Here is a 21,625-nt window from a genome sequence, read left to right on the forward strand (position 1 = left end):
TAGGAGTCTTCCTTGTTTAATAGTTTTGGGAATCCATTAATGGATGTATAGGTTTCACTGCCATTATTAGCACTACAATTTACCTCCCTGAACCCGAATTCGTAGTACTCAGATTTATGTCACTCAGGGAAGAAAAACTTTTTTTGGCTATATTTTGGTCCTTGTTTATTATAGATTACCCCACTCCCACAAAAAGGTGATTCCACTGAAAATATGGTGTTTAGCATTGTGATTTGTCAAATTTTCCATCTTGGTCTGTAAAAATGATCAGTCAATGAAATTGGTTGACTCCCAACGCCAAATATATTGGCTAATGACGCCTTTGAGTATGATTAAATAAAAAAAAACAAGTTTTTTTAACTGAAAGTAAGGAGCGACATTAAAACTTAAAACGAACAGAAATTACTTCGTATATGAAAGAGGCTGCTTCCTCATCAACGCCCCGCTCTTTACGCTAAAGTTTGACTCTGTCTCTCAATTCTTCTTTTAAAAAAGTAAAAAACTTTAGCGTAAAGAGCGGGGCGTTGATGAGGAAGCAGCCTCTTTCATATACGAAGTAATTTCTGTTCGTTTTAAGTTTTAATGTCGCTCCTTACTTTCAGTTAAAAAAACTTGTTTTTTTTTATTTAATTTCTGAACGTTTTTGAATCAATGCATGTTTTGATTTTGGCTCTCCGCAGAGGAATAATTAAAACGAAATTTGCATATTTTTTTTTGGCTAAATGGCTTTCTCATAATTTTGATCGAATGATTTTGAGAAAAAAGAGCGGGGGAGGAAGCCTAGTTGCCCTCCGATTTTTTGGTTAATTAAAAAGGCAACTAGAACTTTTAATTTTTTACGAACATTTTTATTAGTAAAAGATTTACGTAACTTATAAATTAGCTTACGTAAAGAACTTTTGTATTCTCATATTTTTATTACATATATGAGGGGGTTCGCCCCCTTGTCAGATCCTCGCTCTTTACACTAAAGCTTAAATTTTGTCCCAATTCATTAAGAATGACCCCAGAATCACAAAAGCCGTAGAATAAATAGTTGAAATTACTAAAAATACTTTAGCGTAAAGAGCGAGGTATTAGGAGGAGGTGAGCCCCTCAAATGGGTAATAATTTCTGTTTGTTTTAAGTTTTAATGCTGTTCCTTACTTCCAGCTGAAAGAACTTTTTCATATTTATTTTTTCATTGTTTTTTTTTTAAATAATGCTAGTAAATCCTGCACTCCCTTCATGGAGATTTTCTTCCCCTATGACAAATTATCGATGGAAAGTTCCTCCACCCCCTCTTCTCAACCCCTCCCCCGACCAAAAAAATCCTCCTGAAAACGCCTGTACACTTCCCAATAACCATTACTATATGTAAGCATTGGTCAAAGTTTGTAACTTGTTGCCTCTCCCATGGGGACTGTGGGGGAGTAAGTCGTCCCCAAAGACATAGTTATAAGGTTTTTCGACTACGCTGAATAAAATGGCTATCTCAGAATTTTGATTCGTTGACTTTGGTAAAATAATTAGAGTGGGAGGGGGCCTAGGTGCCCTCCAATTTTTTTGGTCACTTAAAAAGGGCACTAGAACTTTTCATTTCCGTTAGAATGAGCCCTCTTGCAACATTCTAGGACAACTGGGTCGATACGATCACCCCTGGGGAAAAAAAAAACAAACAAAAAAACAAATAAACACGCATCCGTGATCTGCCTTCAGGCAAAAAATACAAAATTCCACATTTTTGTAGATAGGAGCTTGAAACTTCTACAGTAGGGTTCTCTGATACGCTGAATCTGATGGTGTTATTTTCGTTAAGAATCTATGACTTCTAGGGGGCGTTTCCCCCTATTTTCTAAAATAACGCAAATTTTCTCAGGCTCGTAACTTTTGATGGGTAAGACTAAACTTGATGAAACTTATATGTTTAAAATCAGCATTAAAATGCGATTCTTTTGCTGTAGGTATTGGTATCAAAATTCCATTTTTTAGAGTTTTGGTTACTATTGAGCCGGGTCGCTCCTTACTACAGTTCGTTACCACGAACTGTTTGATCTGCGATTTTTTCTGTCTTTTAAACAGTAACATACTGTTCGATTACCCGTATTGCTTCGTTTAGCCAGATTTTGCTATATATCGATATTTCTCTGGCTGGAAATGAATGCATCCAGATTTTCTGGTCAAATTCAGTATGAATAGTTTAATGGCAAAAAGGAAACGAGCGAGCGAGAACTTGGCTTTATAAATTATCTCTTTACCTCAGGTTCACTTGTCGTTATAGGCTGTATACTACATTGTGTTGTTTAAAAAGACTAAGCGATGTGGTGACGGCGCGGATGAGTGCAAAGAAAATTAATCTACAAGCCGGCTCTCAATTGAAATAACTTTTATTAATATCAACTATCAGTAAGCTAGTTAGACCTAACAATCTTAAGCAATTGACGAAATGAACTTTTTTTTACTTATTTAATGATCGTTTGGTTCTGCAAGCTAGCAGCTCACTTACATAAAACGAAGAAATTATAAGCCCCAACACTGTCTCATCATCAAGTCAAAATACGCATCGTTGTCTATTGAAGCACTCACTCCTGTGTAGTAGTCCAAAAACTCGTCAAAGGTTACCTGCAAATAAAAATTTTAAAACTAGTTCAGAACTATTTTTGTCAAGAATGAAACTTCAACTGAAGTTCATTGCTTTCATCTTAAAAGAATCTTTTATAATTTCAAGCTTAAACTCGGATCCCTAGACTAATTGAGTTGTTTATGCAGGAATTTATTTGGGGGATGGATTATTTAGGTAAGTTGAAAAACGGCACAAAAAAGCAAATGAATTACGAAGAAATATGTTGGAAGTGCAGAAAGAAACTCGTGGGGAAAAAATCCTGAGAATTAGTCTAAGTAACCATAAACAGTTGTTATATGTTCTTATGTGTGAAAACAAAATATCATAGATTTTAGACAATTTATTAATCGTTTTCTAGGTTTATCGTTTCACGTAATTCCCCATTTGTCTCCGGGATAAAAAAAACAACACAAAACTGGTTATCAAGAATGTGACCAACGAAGACATACATCCAGTGGGGGAGCGTTTACCGTGTTAGTACCCACCTCCCTCCCCAAATTTGTCTTTGACTCGCGAAAGTGTAACAAAAATGCATATAAACAAATTTTTAACGCGTTTTTTGAAAACAAATTTGCACCCCTCCCCCACCGAGCAAAAATCCTGGATACGCCCTTGGTAATCCAAGATATATTCTGTTTATAAAGATATAGAAACTGACTTCTTGTCAATGAAGAATGCCCTTTCTTGTCACTATTTCTCGTAAAATGCAAAATGAGATTCTTAAAGTTGGTGGTAATGCTGGGGTAACGAAGAACAAATTAAAGCCAATATGCTAGGAGTTTTGATCTACTAGTTTTGGTCTAAAAAAGCTATTGTAGGAGATGAATATATTTGGAAGTATTGCTAATAATATGATTGAAAGCAGAAAAGAATCTGGATTAAAATGCCCATAACTAGAATTAAATAAAATATTGATTAGAAACTAGTACCTTGCCATCAGGAGATGGGGTGCTTTCAAAATTGCTCAGAAATTTGCCTAAAATCTCATTTTCTGTGCTTTCGCCACTTAGATACTTTGGATGTTGCGTAACACTATAAACTCCCCTTAAGTCTTCTATGGTTATAACACCGTCTTCAGTTTTGTCCATTTTACTAAAAGCTTCCATAATAAGATTCTTTCTTGAATCACCAATCGCAGGCTGAAAAACGAAATTTTTCACGAGTTGGAAAAAATGGTCGATGAAAGTAGGTAATAAATATAAATAATTTTGCATAAACAATAATAATATTATTCTGTATAAGTCTACATTGCGTTAATATGTAAATAAATCTTAAACTAACTGAAGTCCATATGAAGATTAATTTTTTGTTTTTTATTTGGAATATTTGATTTTTAAACCTACAAGTTATTTGTAAGGAATAAAGACTCCCTATAGAATACAACTAGTCACTGACGTTTCCTATTTTTGGCTGTTCTAAACTATGAAATTTTTAAGTGGGGCAATATTTTCGTCAGTTTGACACGTTGAACGCTGAAAATAAATAAGCTAAACTAATTAATTAACTTTGAAAACATTGTTTTTCTAAAAAATTTAAACATCGATAATCTATTGATTCCTAGACATCTACACTTACAAAAGGCAGCTGCACCTTTTGAGCTGTTTTGTTCTAATTTTTTTAAAGCTGATTTCTCATGGGCTTTTCTTCTTTTTTTTTATCCGGCACACACTAGCCTACTATTAAAAACTGTGTACGAAGGTCTTTTTCATTAAAACCTGAATTCTTAATTCTGTGATTTTGTCCATGATACTGCCAAAGGGTAGTCTAAGAAAAGAAGAAACCGAAGACTAGTCAAAGGTTCCAGGAATTGAGTATGCTCTTTTCTTTGGTTAAAGAAGAGCTATTTCAAGCAAGTAAAAGCATGTCGTTCTGTGTCAAAAACAGCATTCGATAATGCTTGGGTAGAAGTGTTTGAAAGAATGTGTCCGCACCCTCCAGGTTTGCGGCTCCTCAGAAGCTTCCTCTATCCTCCGTTATAGCAAAATTCCAGTCGTTATTCGTAACTTGCAGATAACGAGTTGCAAGCAAACAAAGCAAAGAACTAGGAGTGGCAATTGTAGATCAATATACTTTTTCCTATCGCAACGGTTTAAACTTGATCAAACGGATAAACCAGCAGCTCGTCAAAGCTTCTAGTGATTAAATAAAATAACGATTTTTTCAACTGAAAGTAAGGAGCAACATAAAACTTAAAATAAACGGAAATTATTACGTATATGAGGGAGTTGCCCCCTCCTCAGTTCTCGCCCTTTACGCTAAAGTTTGATTTTTTGTTCCATTTTTTTAAGAATGACTCCTGATGTACAAATACCTTTTAATTAGAATACTAAGCTTTTTACAAATTCGAAAAATATTTTTTCGTAAAGAGCGAGGTACTGAGGAGGCGGCAACTCCCTCGTATACGTAATAATTTCTATTCGTTATAAGTCTTAATGTTGCTCCTTTCTCTCCGTTGAAAAAAATTGTTTTTTATTTAATTTCTGATAGTTTTTAATTAATTCTATTTAATTAATTCTGGGAAATTGAGCTCCCACTTCCATGAAAAATTCCCTAACCCCACGAAAACTCCTTCATGGTAAGATCCTCCCACGTAAGGACACACATTTCACAGTGGGGTTGGGGGGGGGGGTCAATTCAACCTCAAAAACCTAGCTATTAAATCTTTCGACCATGCTGAAGAAAATGGCTATCTCGAATATATGATCAGACAATTTTGGATAAAAAGGGGATAGGAGGGAGGCTAGCTACCCTCCAATATTTTGGTCACTTAAAAAAGGCACCAAAACTTTTGATTTTCGATTAAACGAATCCTCTCCCGATCTTTTACGATCACTGATTCGATACGATCACCCCCAGGAACAAATAACAAAGAAACACGCATCGTAATCTTGCTTCTGGCAAAAAAATTTCAAAATCCCACATTTTCGCATATAGGGGCTTGAAACCTATACAATAGAGTTCTCTGATATTCTGAATCACATGGTGTGATTTTCATTAAGATCATCGGTTTTCTTAGGGGTGTTTCCCCACTTCAAAAATTAGTAAAAATTTTCTCGGGCTCCAAACTTTTGATGGACAACATTAAACTTCATGCATTTTATATATTTAAATAAGCATCAAAATTTGATTCTTTTGATGTTTCTATTATTATCAAGACTTTTTCTTATAGTTTTTGCTACTATTGAGCCACATCGCTCCTTACTTGCGCAAACACTATCACATGATAGAATTAATAATGGATCAGGTTGGAATAGCCGAACAGAAGAAGGATATGATATGATTATCCTAGCCGAAGATGACTTCTAATTCCTTTTTTGCTCTCTTAAACTGTTTTCTCGAATTTGATAAGAATTCAAGTGCAGGGTTCTGTTTGGTTATGAAGCTTAAATGCTTCACCAAGCACCAAGTCAATTTTACAAACAAGATCATTGAATTTAAGCTCAAAGCTGCCTTATAAGTGAAATGTGGTTTACGACGAGCCTTAGAAATATTCTATGATATGTGGACAATATGGAAATTCGTGCTTCTGTTGGAAATACATCTAAATACATATCCACATAGTATATATTATTCGTGTCAGTAAAACCTCATAAACCAACCTTTAACACATTTTCTAGTAACTATAAAGGGTCAAAAGTATTCATTCTTTTATTCTCTGTCAAATAGTGCCCTGAAGATGTACTTCACTTTACCTTCCGGTTAAACCACCTCTTAAAAAAAACACAGAAAGATGAAAAAATTAAAAATACAGTTTTAAATATAAACCAAATTTTCAATTGGGGTGAGAGCAGCATCAACTTCTGGAATGTTATCTAACGTTTTTGATAGCAATTTGCTCTAGACTAGACGTACTCTGGCACTGCTTTGGGTTCGTCCTAATTCAAGGAAATTTATTTCTCTATTGCACGTTTCTGTTATGTTTGCCTTGGACTCTATTATATATTTTTTATTTCGTTGGTATTGTTATCCTAATATTGCTACAAACTTGAGTAAACTCAAAACAAGCCATTTCAGAAAATATGTTTACCACATTTGTTCGTTCAATGACTAACATTTAAACAAACACAATTTAGAAACAATAGGGACATTTTTCAAGACTTTAAAAATTTTCCTATTGCTTTTAAGTTGTGTTTGTTTGATTTGGAAAGGGAGCGTGGTTTTTGTCACTATTTAACATTTAACTCTAATGGCTAATACAAAGAAGGCCTACATGGGGATTAATGATCACTGGAATGGGATAAACCCCCCATTATCGATCTTTAGTTTAATATTAAATTAGATAAATGGACGAAATTTTGTTTCTTGAAGGGATCAATTTTCCTCTCCTTAAGATAGTCAGAGCTATGATAATGGGCCAATGCCTTAAAGAATACATTTTTGGTTAACTATATCCATTTGAGGTAGCCTTAATCCTAAAAGTTTTTATTTTTGCTTTAAATTACAAAAACAAATGTTTAAAAATAAGCAATAGACAATAAATCTGGTTAAATTGAGTCTGAACAGCGATAAAAGAATAACTGATGTTCCTATCAGCCCATTAATCTCAATATTGTCTTCCTCTTCATTAGAAAAAGAAAAAAAAAGACTAAATTTAAGTCTAAGGTCTAAACTTAAGATCTCTGGGTCTAAATTTTTGAGTAGTTTTTTTTTCGTATAAAATAATACATTTCCACTATTCTCGAGAAATGACAATGAGGGGAGGAAAATACAGGGCCAAAGTTTGTGCATACAGGAGGTCTTTATTCGTATTATTTAAAAGTAGAAACATTCACATTTAAAAGCAAGTTACATTCTAGTTCCCAAGGGTGCTATGTTTTCTTCAACGTCATTAACCATCTGAAGTCAACCAAGCAAACGTAAGAGTGATTAACGTTCGATTTGCACGTATTTTAATCAAGGGAAACTCAGTCCGGCAAAATTCAAACCACGCTGAGTGTAACCTAATAAATTTCAGCCTATGGAAGAATTTAATCTGAAATAACTTTTTTCGGTAAAATGTAAAGCAAGGATAACTCTACACATAAATCTATTGAAAATTTTATAATATAACTTCTACTCATAGAAAACCAATCCTTGGGGAAAATTTAAGGAGAAAATGCCTTGCTATGGAGACCTTATTTTGTACAAAAAATAACTCCCAAAACATAACTTGGAGATTTAATGTGCCAAAATCAGCCTGCATTCAAGCTAACTTGCTGAAAATTTAATGCAAATAGAGTAAATGCACCTGAAATTTGATCTAGCTGGACTAACTCAAGCTCAGCAAAGTTTTTACACACCTCGTGTGTTATAGGTCCAAGCTAGACCGTGGTTCAGCATTTCGATAAAAGAAAACATGCATGGGCGTAGGGAACGGAGAAGCCAGGGGGAGCGGGTATCTGCCCCCCCCCCAGAACTTCAAATTTACACCCCATATCAACAAAAACTTTTCTTATGTTGGAATTTTTTGGTGGATGTTGTTTGGTAGATGGTTAGAAAAGCTGAAAACAAACAGAAATTTCCAAATATCGTTTCCAATGTCGATAATTACGTTTCAATATTCAACATTGATTTTTGGTCTGATGTATAGATACACCAATTTTGATATTTAATATTACCCAACTTTAAACTTTTGAAATTAACTCTTAGAACAAGAAGTGCTTATCTAACCGTAATGTGATTTGTGTCAAATCGCTTTTATTGTGTTTATGTTTTCTGGAAATTCGAAGTAGGATAATGGGTTTATTGTATTATAGTATTGCAAGGAGATATCAGAGTATAGTAATCCTAGAAGATTAATGCTGAAGCCAATTGATGATTTATTATTTTCGATTTTAGGTGATCATTGATGAATAAAGATAAGAAAGAACCTGCTGGTGATGTGAGGTTTTGTGAACTGTCAATATAACTTCAGCTTCCCCCTTTCATCATAGAATAGGCCGTAACCCCCCCCCCCCCTGTAGATAAGATGCTGCCTACGCCCATGAAAACATGTCGATGTTTTTCTTGATTTTAGTGTCACACTTGTGATGCTTAGATCAGAAGTTAGAATTTCAGTCAGCTGTTAAATAAGACGTTAAAATTTCGATTTTTGTAGCTTGAAAATAGCAGGGACGGATCCAGGGGAGGGTGTGCGAGGGGGGTCCCCCCTAAACGGGCTGTAATTTTTTTTACTGCACTTACGGAAGTCTGCATTAATGCATGTTCGAATCACTGTAACTAGAATATAAAACTTTTTTACATTACGTTCATTCCACAGCTTTTCCACTATCAAGCTAGACTCGAGTATTTTTTGTCACCTCATAGCATAGCAACAGTTCACCCGGTAAATTTTAGCTAGTTCTTGCCTCCCTGTTTAATGTAAACATTGGAAGTGGGTGGGGTTGCGCAACGCTACTGGACTGAAGTGTCAAAACAAACATTTCGTTCCCGTGTATAATGAAATTTGAATGTGCATGTGTCACGAGGATTTTCGTCGTTTAAGCGATATTGATGTCGGGAAAACGCGGACAAAAGACGCTTGACAGCTTTGTCATTTCAAAGTCTCGCAGAATGGAGAGTGTAACTGTAACTGCAAGTAGCTCTTCAATTAGTTCTGTTGGAAGTGGCGAACACGGGCAAATTCCATTGCAAATTCCTAACACTTTGCAATCTTCTGTTAACCCCGTTAGCGTTCAGTGATCATCCAACAACACCCCCGCCCCCTACCCTGTTTCCAGAAAACGATATGGGGATCCAAATCGGTACAATACATGCCATTGACGACCGAATAAAGAGCGAGCTTCTAGAAAGGCCATGGAAATTCCCGATTGGATGCCAAATGCCGTATTCTGTTCATTTAAAGCGGGGGAAAGACGAAAAAAGGTGCTTGGTCTCATTTGCAGAGTTTCCACTGTCTTGTATATTCTGCTGCCCAGAAAGGCCTTTTTTGCAAATACTGCCCTCTTTTTGTAACTGGGGCTAGCGGGGGTTCAAACAGACAGGTTCCCCTACAAAAGCTGGTCACAAAGCCTGTCACAAAATTTGCTAAGTTGCTGGGAAAAGATGGAGACCTGACAGTACATGATACTTCCCAGTACCATCATGACGCAGTAGAGGCTGGAAAGTCGTTTCTAAGAGCCTACCATTCTCCGCGCGAAACTGTAAATAATCGCGTCAACGAACAGCAAATGAAGCAAGTAACAGAAAACCGAGAGAGGCTTAAGCCGATTCTGGAATCAATCATATTTCTAGGAAGGCAGAATATTCCACTGAGGGGCCATCGGGATGATGGAAGCTTAAACTTGGATGACATGCCGCTTTCCAATGAAGGAAAATTCCGAGAACTACTACGTTATCGTGCTGAATGTGGCGACAGTAAATTAAAGGAACAACTGAAAACATCAGGAACAAATGCTACCTACATCAGCAAAACAACTCAAAACCAGTTGATTGAATGTTGTGCAAAAGAAGTTATAGGTGTCATTCTAGAAAGAGTAAAGTCAGCAAGGTATTACAGCATCATTTCCGATGAGACAACAGATGTGTCACATTCATCGCAACTTAGTTTAGCTCTCTGCTATGCCTTCGATAACCATAGACGCGAGGACTTCATAGGTTTTGTTAACGTTCATCATCCCACCTTTGAACCTTCCACTGCAGACAAAGAGCCGGCTGACAACGGAAAAGTGATTGGCCAGCTAGTTCTAAGCCTTTTAGAAGAAGTGGGTTTGAATTTACTTGACTGTGTTGGAATCGGTACGGATGGGTGTGCAATGATGGTACCAAATAACTGTGGAGCTGTAGTTGAAATTCAGAAAAAAGCTAAAAATGCGTCTCGTTGTCCCTGCTTTAACCACGCCCTGAATCCTTCTTTGTCAAGAAGCTCAGCTGTTTCGAGCATCAGAAATGTCATAGGCATTATAAAAGAAGTTGTTGCATTTTTAATGCATCTGCAAACATAAATTACGTCTTGAATAAGGTTGTAAAAGCTCAGCTCACGGGAATCAGCGAGACGACGTGGATCGATCGACACGAGTCACTTATGCAGTTTGTGTCCGAACTTCCAAAAATCATCCAGTCTTTGGAACACATTAGTCACTGGAGTGAATCAGTGACCGCTTCGAAGGCAAAGACGCTTGTCACAGCGTTACATAATGCGGAATTCGTGGTTTCCCTTCAGTGTCTACACAGTATTTGCGCTTTGACCTTGCCTCTTAGTCGGCTATTCCAGAAAAAGATTTTGGAGATGGGCGCTGCCGATGGCCACGTTTCCGATCTTTTGGATGTTCTAGCAAAGCGACGGGAAACGTGTGACGAAGAGTTTGCATTAGTATTCGAGCAAGTAAAAGAATTGTCAGATGAAATCCAATTGGCTGTTGAAGTTCCAAGGATTACACAAAGACAGGTTCATCGAAATAATCCTCCTCATACTACGCCTGAAGAATATTATCGACGTGTTGTTTTTATACCTATGCTCGACTCAGTCATAAGTGACTTAAAGAGCCGATTCTCAAGAGACACGCTGAACTCTTTCCGGTTAACCGTAATGCTGCCATCAAATATCGTGAATTGTGCTGATGATTTGCTGCAATCTTCCGTCAAAGAGATCTCTAGCATGTACGGTCAACTTCTTGGCTTAGCCGTGCCGTCTACCAGGGCAACACTTATTTTGGCAGAGGTGCATGTGTGGAGAAGTAGATGGCTTCGGGTTAAGAGAGAAGGAGGTATTTTTCCTAGTTCAGTGGGAGAAACTGCCAAGGAATGTGACAGACACCTATATCCTTATGTCAGATCACTTCTTGATATTTTTATATCTCTTCCAGTGAGCGTGGCATCTTCTGAGCGTAGCTTCTCAACTTTAAGCAAACTGAAACTAGACTCAGTGGTTTGGCCCTCCTTTACGTGCACCGCGATATCGATATGAGCATTGACAGAGTAATCGACAGGTTTGCGAGCAGTGGAGCCAGAAAGCTTGAATTTTGCTTGTAAATAGTTGTCAGTTGACCAAGTGCAGTTTTTGTAATCATTATTGCCAGGGAAACATAAAACGTGAAAAATAAACTCAGACTTGTGGCCGACAAAAAGGACACTACCCCCACTCTTTTGGGTAAGAATCGCCCCCCTTAGAACGAAAGGCTGGATCCGCCCCTGGAAAATAGAAATGGCAATTATTTGGTTTGAAAGGTTTCTATGAACACCAAGTTTCCCCCAAATATTACCTAATAATGCTACGCTTTCTTTAGTCTCAAAACATTGTACTTCAAGTCTTTACTGCGATTGATCGTTCATAAATTTTATGCTAGAATGTCGAAAAATTCCTACTCAACAATCTACGAAGAAGATTCATGATTCCCACTGTGGTCGTGCGTAATTTTTATTTTATCCACAAGTTTGACGCAGTATGGCCTGGGCATTCGAATTTAAGTAATGTTCAATTCAACAGGTTTGAAGCCCTCCCTCTACAGGGTTGAAGATCCTTGAATGTATTTTAGTGTGTCAGTCAATTTCGTTCTATTGAGAATTAGTGAGATGAAAATTTTGAAGTTTGAATTTCTCTTTAATTTAATATTTCTTTATTAAGTTTTGCTTTGTTGAAATTTATGAACAGCTTAATATTTGGATAATTTACAAGTTGAATTGCTAATTTTTTTTAGTTGGGATTAAGTGGGTAAATGTTTCTGAGGTTTAATGTTGCCTCTGTTAAATTTGATAAATTTGAATTTGCTTTCTTTTTGCTAGGTAGAATTAACTACCACTTTAGTTTTATCTGGTTGACATTGGAAAAAATCCCCTTTTGAGTTTGTAAAATCTGAAAGTAATCTGAGTATGCATAATTTGTTGGCCTAATCACTGCAAACTACAGGGTCTTAAAAAATGTCTATAACTCAGAGTATAAGGAGCATCAAAACATTGATCTGAATTCGTGCATGATCCACTGTTCGTGGAATTAAATGGAGTATGTTACACTGATGATAACCAGATATTCCCTGAATTTCATTTCGATTCTCTAAATACATATGAAATATACTAAATATGAAAAAGAGAACTCTGTAATTATTTTTCAGAAATTTTTAAATTAGTTTAGATAAACTTAATTAATGAAAGTCAAGTAGCGAGGAAGATGTTTGAATTAAGATCAATATTCCACTTTCCGTGATATCTTACAGTAGAAAGAGCTTACTCGGACTCCACGCAAAAACTCTTCTATTGAAAGCGTTCCTGAACCATCTTTATCAAATAGCTGGAAAATATCATTTGCCTCAGAATCATCTAAATCAAGTCCAGTTTCTCTTAGGCCCTTTTTGAACTCTTCTAATGTCAAAGTACGACTTCTGTCATCATCCATTCTTCGGAAAGCTCTAAAAAAAGGTTTCACTTCTCAATAAAATGGAAATCCATTCAAATCAGTCGCTGCAATACAAATTAAACCGACGCAAGTTCATCCCTATGAGCTTTTCAAACAAAAACACATTCTAAGACCACACTGGCTATACATGACGTTCATGCGTAATTGATGTTTCATTTAAATAAGTGAAAAATCAAATCAAATAGGCGAGAAAAACGAGAGTTGTGTTAACATACGAATTAATAACGCAAGTTATTGAAAAACGATTCAACATAAGTTACGAATCGTAACTTACGAATTAACTTACGTAACGAACTTCCATATTCGTATATTTTTTATTGCGTATGTGAGGGGGTTCAACCTTCGTCGCTCTTTAACACTAAAGCTTAGATTTTGTCCCAATTCCTTAAGAATGACATCTGAATCACAAAGGCCGTAGAATAAACAGTTGAAATTACTAAAAATGCTTTAGCGTAAAGAGTGAGGTATAAGGAGTAGGTAAACCCCTCACATGCGTAATAATTTTTGTTAGTTTAAGGTTTTAATGCTGCTCCTTACTTTCAGTACAAAAACTTTTCATTCCCCTGAAAACGTCTGTACACTTCCTAGTAACCATTACTATATTTAAACACAGGTCAAAGTATGCAACTTGCAGCCCCTCCCACGGGGACTGCGGGGGAGTAAGTCGTCCCCAAAGACATAGTTATTAAGTTTTTCGACTATGTTGAATAAAATGGCTATCTCAGAATTTTGATCCGTTGACTTTTGGGGAAAAATGAGCGTGGGAGGGGGCCTAGGTGCCCTCCAATTTTTTTGGTCACTTAAAAAGGGCACTAGAACTTTTGCTTTCCGATAGAATGAGCCCTCTCGCGACATTCTAGGACTACTCAGTCGATACGATCACCCTTGGGGAAAAAAAGCAAACAAAAAAATAAATAAACACGCACCCGTGATCTGTCTTCTGGCAAAAAACGCGAAATTCCACATTTTTGTAGATAGGAGCTTGAAACTTCTACAATAAGGTTCTCTGATACGTTGAATCTGACGGTGTGATTTTCGTTAAGATTGTATGACTTTTAGGGGGTGTTTCCCCCTATTTTCTAAAATGAGGCAAATTTTCTCAGGCTCGTAACTTTTGATGGGAATAATTGATCTTGATGGAACTTCTATATTCAAAATCAGCGATAAATGCGATTCTTTTGATGTAACTATTGGTATCAAAATTCCATTTTTTAAAGTTTCGGTTACTATTGAGCCGGCTCGCTCCTTACTATAGTTTGTACTGATTGACAGTACCAAATATTACTTGCAACACGTCACTTTGTCCAGGAAGCGTAGATCTTGCTTAATTTGCAACTTGCAATCAAGTAACTACATATCTTATCTTCGGCAAAAATGCATTTGCTTTAAGATGCTTTAAAAGTTTATTCAAATAATGAGTTTTCGAAAATCTAGATTATTTTGTGCAAAAACTGAAAATTGATTTTATTTAAAGACAAAGAACAGGTATCCGTTTAAGAAAGACCTAGACACGCCTTTATTTAAACACACTGACAGTTAAAACAAAACAGAACCCGAAAAGATAATTATAATAATATGAGGGAGTATGATGCGTCATACATTCGTGCCCACAGAATTAGTGTCATGATGGCTTTAGCCTCGTAGAAGGCAAAATATTATGCACACATTTTCTGTCATTATGACTATAACTCTTACTCTCGATCCAACCAGATTTTTAACATTGAAATATTGAAAAGAGTTGGTAGTGTAAATCAACCTCTGCCTAACTAACACTTTTCAACCCAACACATTTAAATGAACACCCCTTCAACCCCCCCCCATACCACTAAACCTTCATTCAGCTCAACCCTCGTTTAACTCTGACCTATTTATCTCAATGCCCATGAAACTCAACCCCCGCTTATATTAGCTCCATTTAATTCAACCCCCATGCTGCTGAACCTCCATTTAATTCAACTCTCATGTAACTCAACTTCATTTAAGACAACCCCTGTTTCACTAAACTTAACCTTTGAGCTATAAATAGTTTTGAACTAACACCGCTTAGAAGCTTCAAATTTGCTACTCGCTTCCCTCCCAGTTGCCAAGTTATATTGCAATACCCTAAGCTTAAGGTGAGACCTGATGTTTAATAATTTTAAAAGGTTTAAGCTTTAATTAAAATAAAGCTTTTTAAGGTTTCTATTATAGTTTTGTTGAACATTCAATTAATTCGCTAACATAAACATGCTATCCGATTTACAATCCAACGCTCTCTATAAATATAATCACCACCGTTCCATTGCATCCCACCTCCTCTAATGCTTTAATGTAGCCCTAGACTATAGACAACATATTATTGACTTAATTAGTGTGTTTTCTTTTTTGTTAATTGGTACTGCTTTTAATTATGACCGACCATCGATAAGAAATAAGTAAAAAAACAAACAGTGAAAAAACCGTCAAAGCTTTATACATAAATCCATGTTGGAGGAGGGCTTTACAGGGTGCCGACGGGCGAAACGGATTGAAAACGAGGATTAGTTGCCCTCAAGTAACTTCCGGTAGTTAAAAAATTCCCCCGGTCACTTTTGGTCATTGAAAATATCCCTAAAACTTTCAGTCTCCGATAGAATAAGACCCTTCTGAATTCACTTTTATGATCTACTATATTCAAAATACCCTCTAAAGAAGAATAACACTCGGGATATATACTCTCTTTATTTGGTAAGCACTGCTGCATCAACTCCGACATTTTCACAAGCAGATTATTTGGAACTGGTACCTCACTAACTAAAATAGTCGGACATTAAGAATAAGTAGAAGAAATCATCATTTTTTCACTAGTTGAAAAACGAATTAACAAACCGCAGTTTTTTTCGGTAAATCTTTGTTGATAACTCCTTACCTTTATCAATAAACAAACTGTTCTTCCAGTTACGGGGGTTTCTTGCCAGTATAAAAGCTTCCTCGCGATCAAGAACCTTCACGATCACTACTTCGCAAGTCGCTGTCTATTCTATACTTGCAATTATTGAGAAATGTGTCCCTATTTTATTTATTTTTAAAGTTAGGATAAGTTGTGCATTATCTAATATTCCACCTTGTCAATCACCTGGTTTGGGAATGTATGTCAAGAGGGAGCAATTTTGTTTTTGTTACTTGAAAGGGTCACAAGTTTTGATACTGCCTGGAGAAAGTACACATTCAGGCATATCCCTTTTTCATCCTTTTTTTTCAGTAATAATATCCTTGGGTTTATCAAAACAAACCTAAAACAATGTTTCTCTTATATAGCTTAATTCTAGAAAAACTTGCAAAATTTCGCTCACCAATCTTACAACGGCACCTTTTTTTTACATCGTTATGCGTTGGTTTTCTTTGGATCTCTTCCAGGCACAGCTTAGATACCAATACAGTTATGAAAACTCCTATCTCGCCCATGAGAAGCTTTTGGTACAGAGCTCTGAACCTGGCTCCTCCTCCAAGCCCACGCTCCGACGCGTAGCTCGTACTACAACACCATTAGTTGGAACAACATAGCTCTGAACTACTGGTATCTAAGCTGTGAATTGCTCTGACTTTTAGATTCAGACTGCCAGTTTCCTGTCTCCAGCCGCTAGTATCGCTACCGCGCATTGTGTCCAAAAAAAATAATCGAGTTTTCATAACTGTATTGGTATCTCAGCAGTCCTTCTAGGTTAACTGATTTTTTTACAACTGTTTGTTCGTTGGTTCAATATTTTTTTTATCAGTTATACTGCTTTCCTGTTTTTGGTTGTAGAAGTTATAAGAACTTACATTCCGAATCCAAGGATCCCAGATGCACCACGGCTAAGAAGCATACATCGAAGCTTTTCTATTGGCTCTTCTGTTAATTTTAGTTGTCTTCGTGCTTTCACCATCATCTCTTGTTCATTTCTTGACATTGCTGTCATGGGTCGATGCATTTAAATTAAGTGTTATCTGCAAATAAAACTTCTGTGTAATCTTTTACAGTCTTTTTACCTTTATGCAACCTTAGCCCTTAGGATAAATTGGATGTCATAAGGGACCTTGCACAATATCTATCTTGTTTCTTTCATATTTTTTTTCCTCCATGTCACTTGGCTTCATTATTAGTTCTAGAAACGCCTAACTTGCGAAACCTCTACGAGTCTTTCGTGGAACTTTTGATTTCAAAGGAATCCCGGTTAAAAGAAAAACTTGGTGTATTAGCTCAATCAAACCGCATTTGGAGCAAGAGCTAGTGTCTTATTTACGTCTTTTGGGAGTTCTGGCACTCTTTACCCTTTCGGATAGGGGAGGGGACCCTGCGGTTCTCAAAATCCATACATCTACCTGAAGGATACCTTTGATCCTAACCAGACTTGGTGGAAAGTAACACCCAGTGTCTTAAGTTGTGCTTCTTAGACTTAGAACGAGTCTCAGACTCGGAGATCCCTCCTCCCTCCCTTTTCAAAGATGTTATATACTTTTTTTCACGTGTATGTTGTACCCAGAAACCCCTTAAATGGAATCTGTTTTTCTAATGTGACATAATAAAGATTTAGGTTAAATATGACTTTCAAAGACAACTTAAGCTTAGGTCACTACCTAGAAAAGTCTGAAATGCTGAATATGATTATGACTATGAAAAGGTGAAGAAAGCTGGGAAGATCAAACAAACACAACTCAGGAACAATAGAGAAATTTTTCCGAGACAGTGGAATTCAATTCATTGGGTATTTAGGCCCCATGATCAAGGGCTGAAATATCCACTTATTTTGAGAAATTATCTTTTATTTTTTATATTTTTTATCTGAAATTATATTTTTATTAGTTTAGGTGAAAAACATGCTAATATTATCAATCGACAAAAATGTTTAGAATCCTGCAGGAATGAAAATCTTATTCCCAAGTCTTTAAGATATTAAATAAAAAAAAAACTAATTTTTTTAGCTGAAGGTAAGGAGCGACATTAAAACTTAAAACGAACAGAAATTACTCCGTATATGAAATGAGTTGTCCCCTCCGCAATCCCTCGCTCTTTACGCTAAAGCTTTTAATTGTTTTAAAAAGTAGAATTGTGGCAAAGAGTCAAACTTTAGCGTAAAGAGCGAGGGATTGCAGAGGGGACAACTCATTTCATATACGGAGTAATTTCTGTTCGTTTTAAGTTTTAATGTCGCTCCTTACTTTCAGCTAAAAAAATTAGTTTTTTTTTATTTAATTTCTGAACGTTTTTGAATTAATGCATGTTTGGTTTTGGCTCTCCGCACATAAATTATTAAAATGAAATTTGTATATTAATTCTTTTTTTGGCTAAATGGCTTTCTCTTAGTTTTGATCAGACGATTTTGAGAAATAAGGGGTGGAGAAGGAGGCCTAGTTGCCCTCCAATTTTTCGGTTACTTAAAAAGGCAACTAGAACTTTTAATTTTTAACGAACTTTTTTATTAGTAAAAAATATACGTAACTTAAGAATTAACTTACGTAACAAACTTTCATAACCTTATATTTTTATTATGTATACGAGGGGGTTTGTATCCTCGTTAATACCTCGCTCTTTACACTAAATCGTAAGTTTTGTCCCAATTCTTTAAGAACGACCCCTGAATCAGAAAGGCCGTAGAATAAATAGTTGAAATTACTAAAAATACTTTAGCATAAACAGCAAGGTATTTACCTCCTCCTAAATACCTCGCTCTTTATGCTAAAGTATTTTTAGAACCCCTCATATGCGTAATAATCTCTGTTCGTTTTAAGTTTCAATGCTACTTCTTCCTTTCATTTGAAAAAACGTTTTCATGTTTATTTTTCATTGTTTTCTTATAGTAATGCTAGAGAATCCTGCGCCCTTGTCATTGAATTTTTCTTCCCCCATGAAAGATTCCTCCAAGGAAAGATCCTCCAACATAGCCCCCTCTCCTCAGCCCCACCTAAACTTGATGAAACTTATATATTTAAAATCAGCATTAAAATGCGATTCTTTTGATGTAGCTATTGATATCGAAATTCAATTTTTTAGAGTTTTGGTTACTATTGAGCCGGGTCGCTCCTTACTACAGTTCGTTACCACGAACTGTTTGAATACCCGGAAAAAGTGCAATTCGCTCATACACTACAATTAAAAGCCTTAGTCCATATTAGTAAGGACTCAAAAAAAGAAGACATATTATATCTTCAGAGAGGAAATCTTTGAATTTTTTTTTATTGGAAAACCTGTCTACTGTTGATTACTCTCAAGTTGTTAGATTAGAAAGGAATTTGTTTAGCCACGATTTTCACCTGTCAAAATAACGACGTTATAAAAAATTGGAAAGCTTGAGAAATGAATCTTCAATGAGAAGCTGTATTTATTCTCCAAGATTCGCTCCTGGATCCGCTATTGTTAACCTCTCTTCTAGAACGTTGGAACCCCAGAAAACCGAAACACTGGAGAAATGTCAAAAATTCTTTTTTTCTACCGAAACACGTTCCTGTTGCATATATAGTTTCCTTTCTAGAATCCGCTTTGCATAAACACTACACATCTGTTTCTAACCCTGATGAAGTTAGATCTTGACTCATAAATACCCTTTATAATAGCAAAAAAAAAAATGTTAAGTCTCTTGCCACTTTCACACCAAAAATTTGCATGGGATAAAATTTTTATCTAATCTCCGCAAAGACCCGTCTATTATAATAGCCAAAACCGACAAAAGTAATTCAGTGGTTGTCATGGATACGACAGACTATGACAACAAAATCGTTTCACATTTAAATGATACTGACTACATATAAAACAATAACTGATGATCCTACTGATCAGTTTTCCAACAATATTATAAATAAATTAAAGCAGCTAAAACACAATTGTAAAATCACTCCACAATTATACAATAAATTTTTCTCCTGTGGTAGTTTCGGTCCAAAATTCTACAGTTTACCAAAAATGAATAAACAAGGTATTCCCTTAAGACCTATCGTATCATGTACTAAAGCCCCCACTTCCAATATTGAAAAATGGCTTTGCACAGCTTTCAAGCCTTTACTGTATTCCAAAATTTTTATATTAGTAATTCAGAAGATTTAGTTAGAAAACTTGGCAACACAAGTATTTCAGAATACACGATAGTTAGTAGTTTTGACATTGTTTCCATGTATACGAGTGGTTATTTCTGAGCAATTTTTAAAAAACAAAATAGAACAAAATTATCACTTAATCGAGGTTTCAGCGGTGGGAATTGACTGTAAAGTTTTAATGACTCTACTTAAAATTTGTAGTAAGTTTTCTATGTATTTTCGGTTTCGCAAATCCTTTTATCAGCAAGTAAATGGGTTACCCAAGGGAGCACCTTTATCTGGGCTACTGGCAAATATTTATGTCGAGAACCTTGAAAATTGGCCATTAAATTCTTAATTTTTAAAATGCGTCTAATGGGGTCGCTACATGGATGACGTAGTTTCACTTTGGAATTATGGGGAAAGTTAACTTCGGGATTTCTTAGGTCATCTTAATACTTATGGTAGAAATTTGCAGTTTACCCTAGAAATTGGAATTAAAACAGTTCAAAATAGGGATGATACCTTTTTATTGACAGTGAAATATAAAATTATTTAACTGGATATTTCGAACACATATACAGTGTTCATCATCAGCATTTACTGCTGATGATGAACACTGTATATGTGTTCGAAATATCCAGTTAAATAATTTTATATTTCACTGTCAATAAAAAGGTATTATCCCTATTTTGAACTGTTTTACTTTCGTCATGGAAAGGCAGTGTGGTCTTCGAAGTTATCTACGAAATTGGAATTGAAAATAAACTAGTGTTTTTAGTTGTATTAATTATTCGTAATACTGATAAAAGTGAATCTTACTATCCATAGAAAACCAACGCAAAACAATAGATATCTTCATTTTAATTCAAACCCCCCCCCCAAGTTAAAAGAGCAGTTGTAACTTCTCTGAACGTTTGCTTCGATTCGTATGTAAATGCAGAAATAAAGTTTATGAGAGATATTCTTTTGGGTAATGTTACCCCATTCCTTTTTTCAATAATATAATTAACCATAGACTAAAAGACATTCCTGTAAAATCGAAGATATGTCACAATTTGAAGCTCCTGATAAGCCCTTAAATATTATCTATCTTCCGTAGATCACAAAAATCACAAAAAAAATAAAAAATGTTTGCACAAAAAATAATCTGTGTGTAGTTTTCACTAATAATTTTAAAATCACAAACTTCTTAAACTCCGGTAAAGGTAAAACCCCAGTAACTCGCCAAAGAAGGGTTATCAAGTACCATGTGACTTTGGTAATTAATGCGTTGCCAGCACATCAGACTGTAGGAAATCGGCTATATCAGCATAAGGAAGATATAGACAAAGCGTTAGTTTCTAATAGTTCTAATAACTCCTTTGATTCTGCTTTAGCTTGGCATATATTTAATAATCTCTCCAACACAATACTTTTTGATAACTCTTATCTCATTAGTCATGATTTGGGGATAAAACAGGTGGTTCGGGAATCAATTGAAATTGGTCTCACAATAAACAATAATATTTCTATAAATAGAGACTTGGGGGAGTATTCACTAAATTCTTTATACTCAAATCTAATCAAAAATGATGTAACAAAGCATTTTACTAAACCAATTTACAATATTATTGAACGAGTTTCAAAAAGGCCTTTGAGGCGAGCTGCCAAAAAAGCGAGACTAGCTTTTAAAACTTGTATTTAATTAT

General features: G+C 35.7%; 1 protein-coding gene across 4 annotated transcripts in view; it reads right to left on the reverse strand.

Annotated features, from left to right (window-relative positions):
• Positions 1-2,350: 2,350 nt before the first annotated feature.
• LOC136034718 (calcyphosin-like protein) overlaps positions 2,351-21,625 on the reverse strand; it is a 48,615-nt gene continuing 29,340 nt past the window's right edge. For all 4 annotated transcript variants that reach the window (XM_065716079.1, XM_065716078.1, XM_065716080.1 and 1 more), the window contains exons 2-5: positions 16,710-16,874; positions 12,744-12,921; positions 3,532-3,741; positions 2,351-2,601 (exon numbers count right to left, since the gene is read on the reverse strand). In XM_065716079.1, the coding sequence (XP_065572151.1) occupies positions 2,500-2,601; positions 3,532-3,741; positions 12,744-12,921; positions 16,710-16,858 (639 nt within the window). In that variant the 5' untranslated portion in view covers positions 16,859-16,874 and the 3' untranslated portion in view covers positions 2,351-2,499. The remainder of the gene's footprint in view (positions 2,602-3,531; positions 3,742-12,743; positions 12,922-16,709; positions 16,875-21,625) is intronic.

Source organism: Artemia franciscana, chromosome 13, assembly GCF_032884065.1.
Source record: "Artemia franciscana chromosome 13, ASM3288406v1, whole genome shotgun sequence".
NCBI lineage: Eukaryota > Metazoa > Arthropoda > Branchiopoda > Anostraca > Artemiidae > Artemia > Artemia franciscana.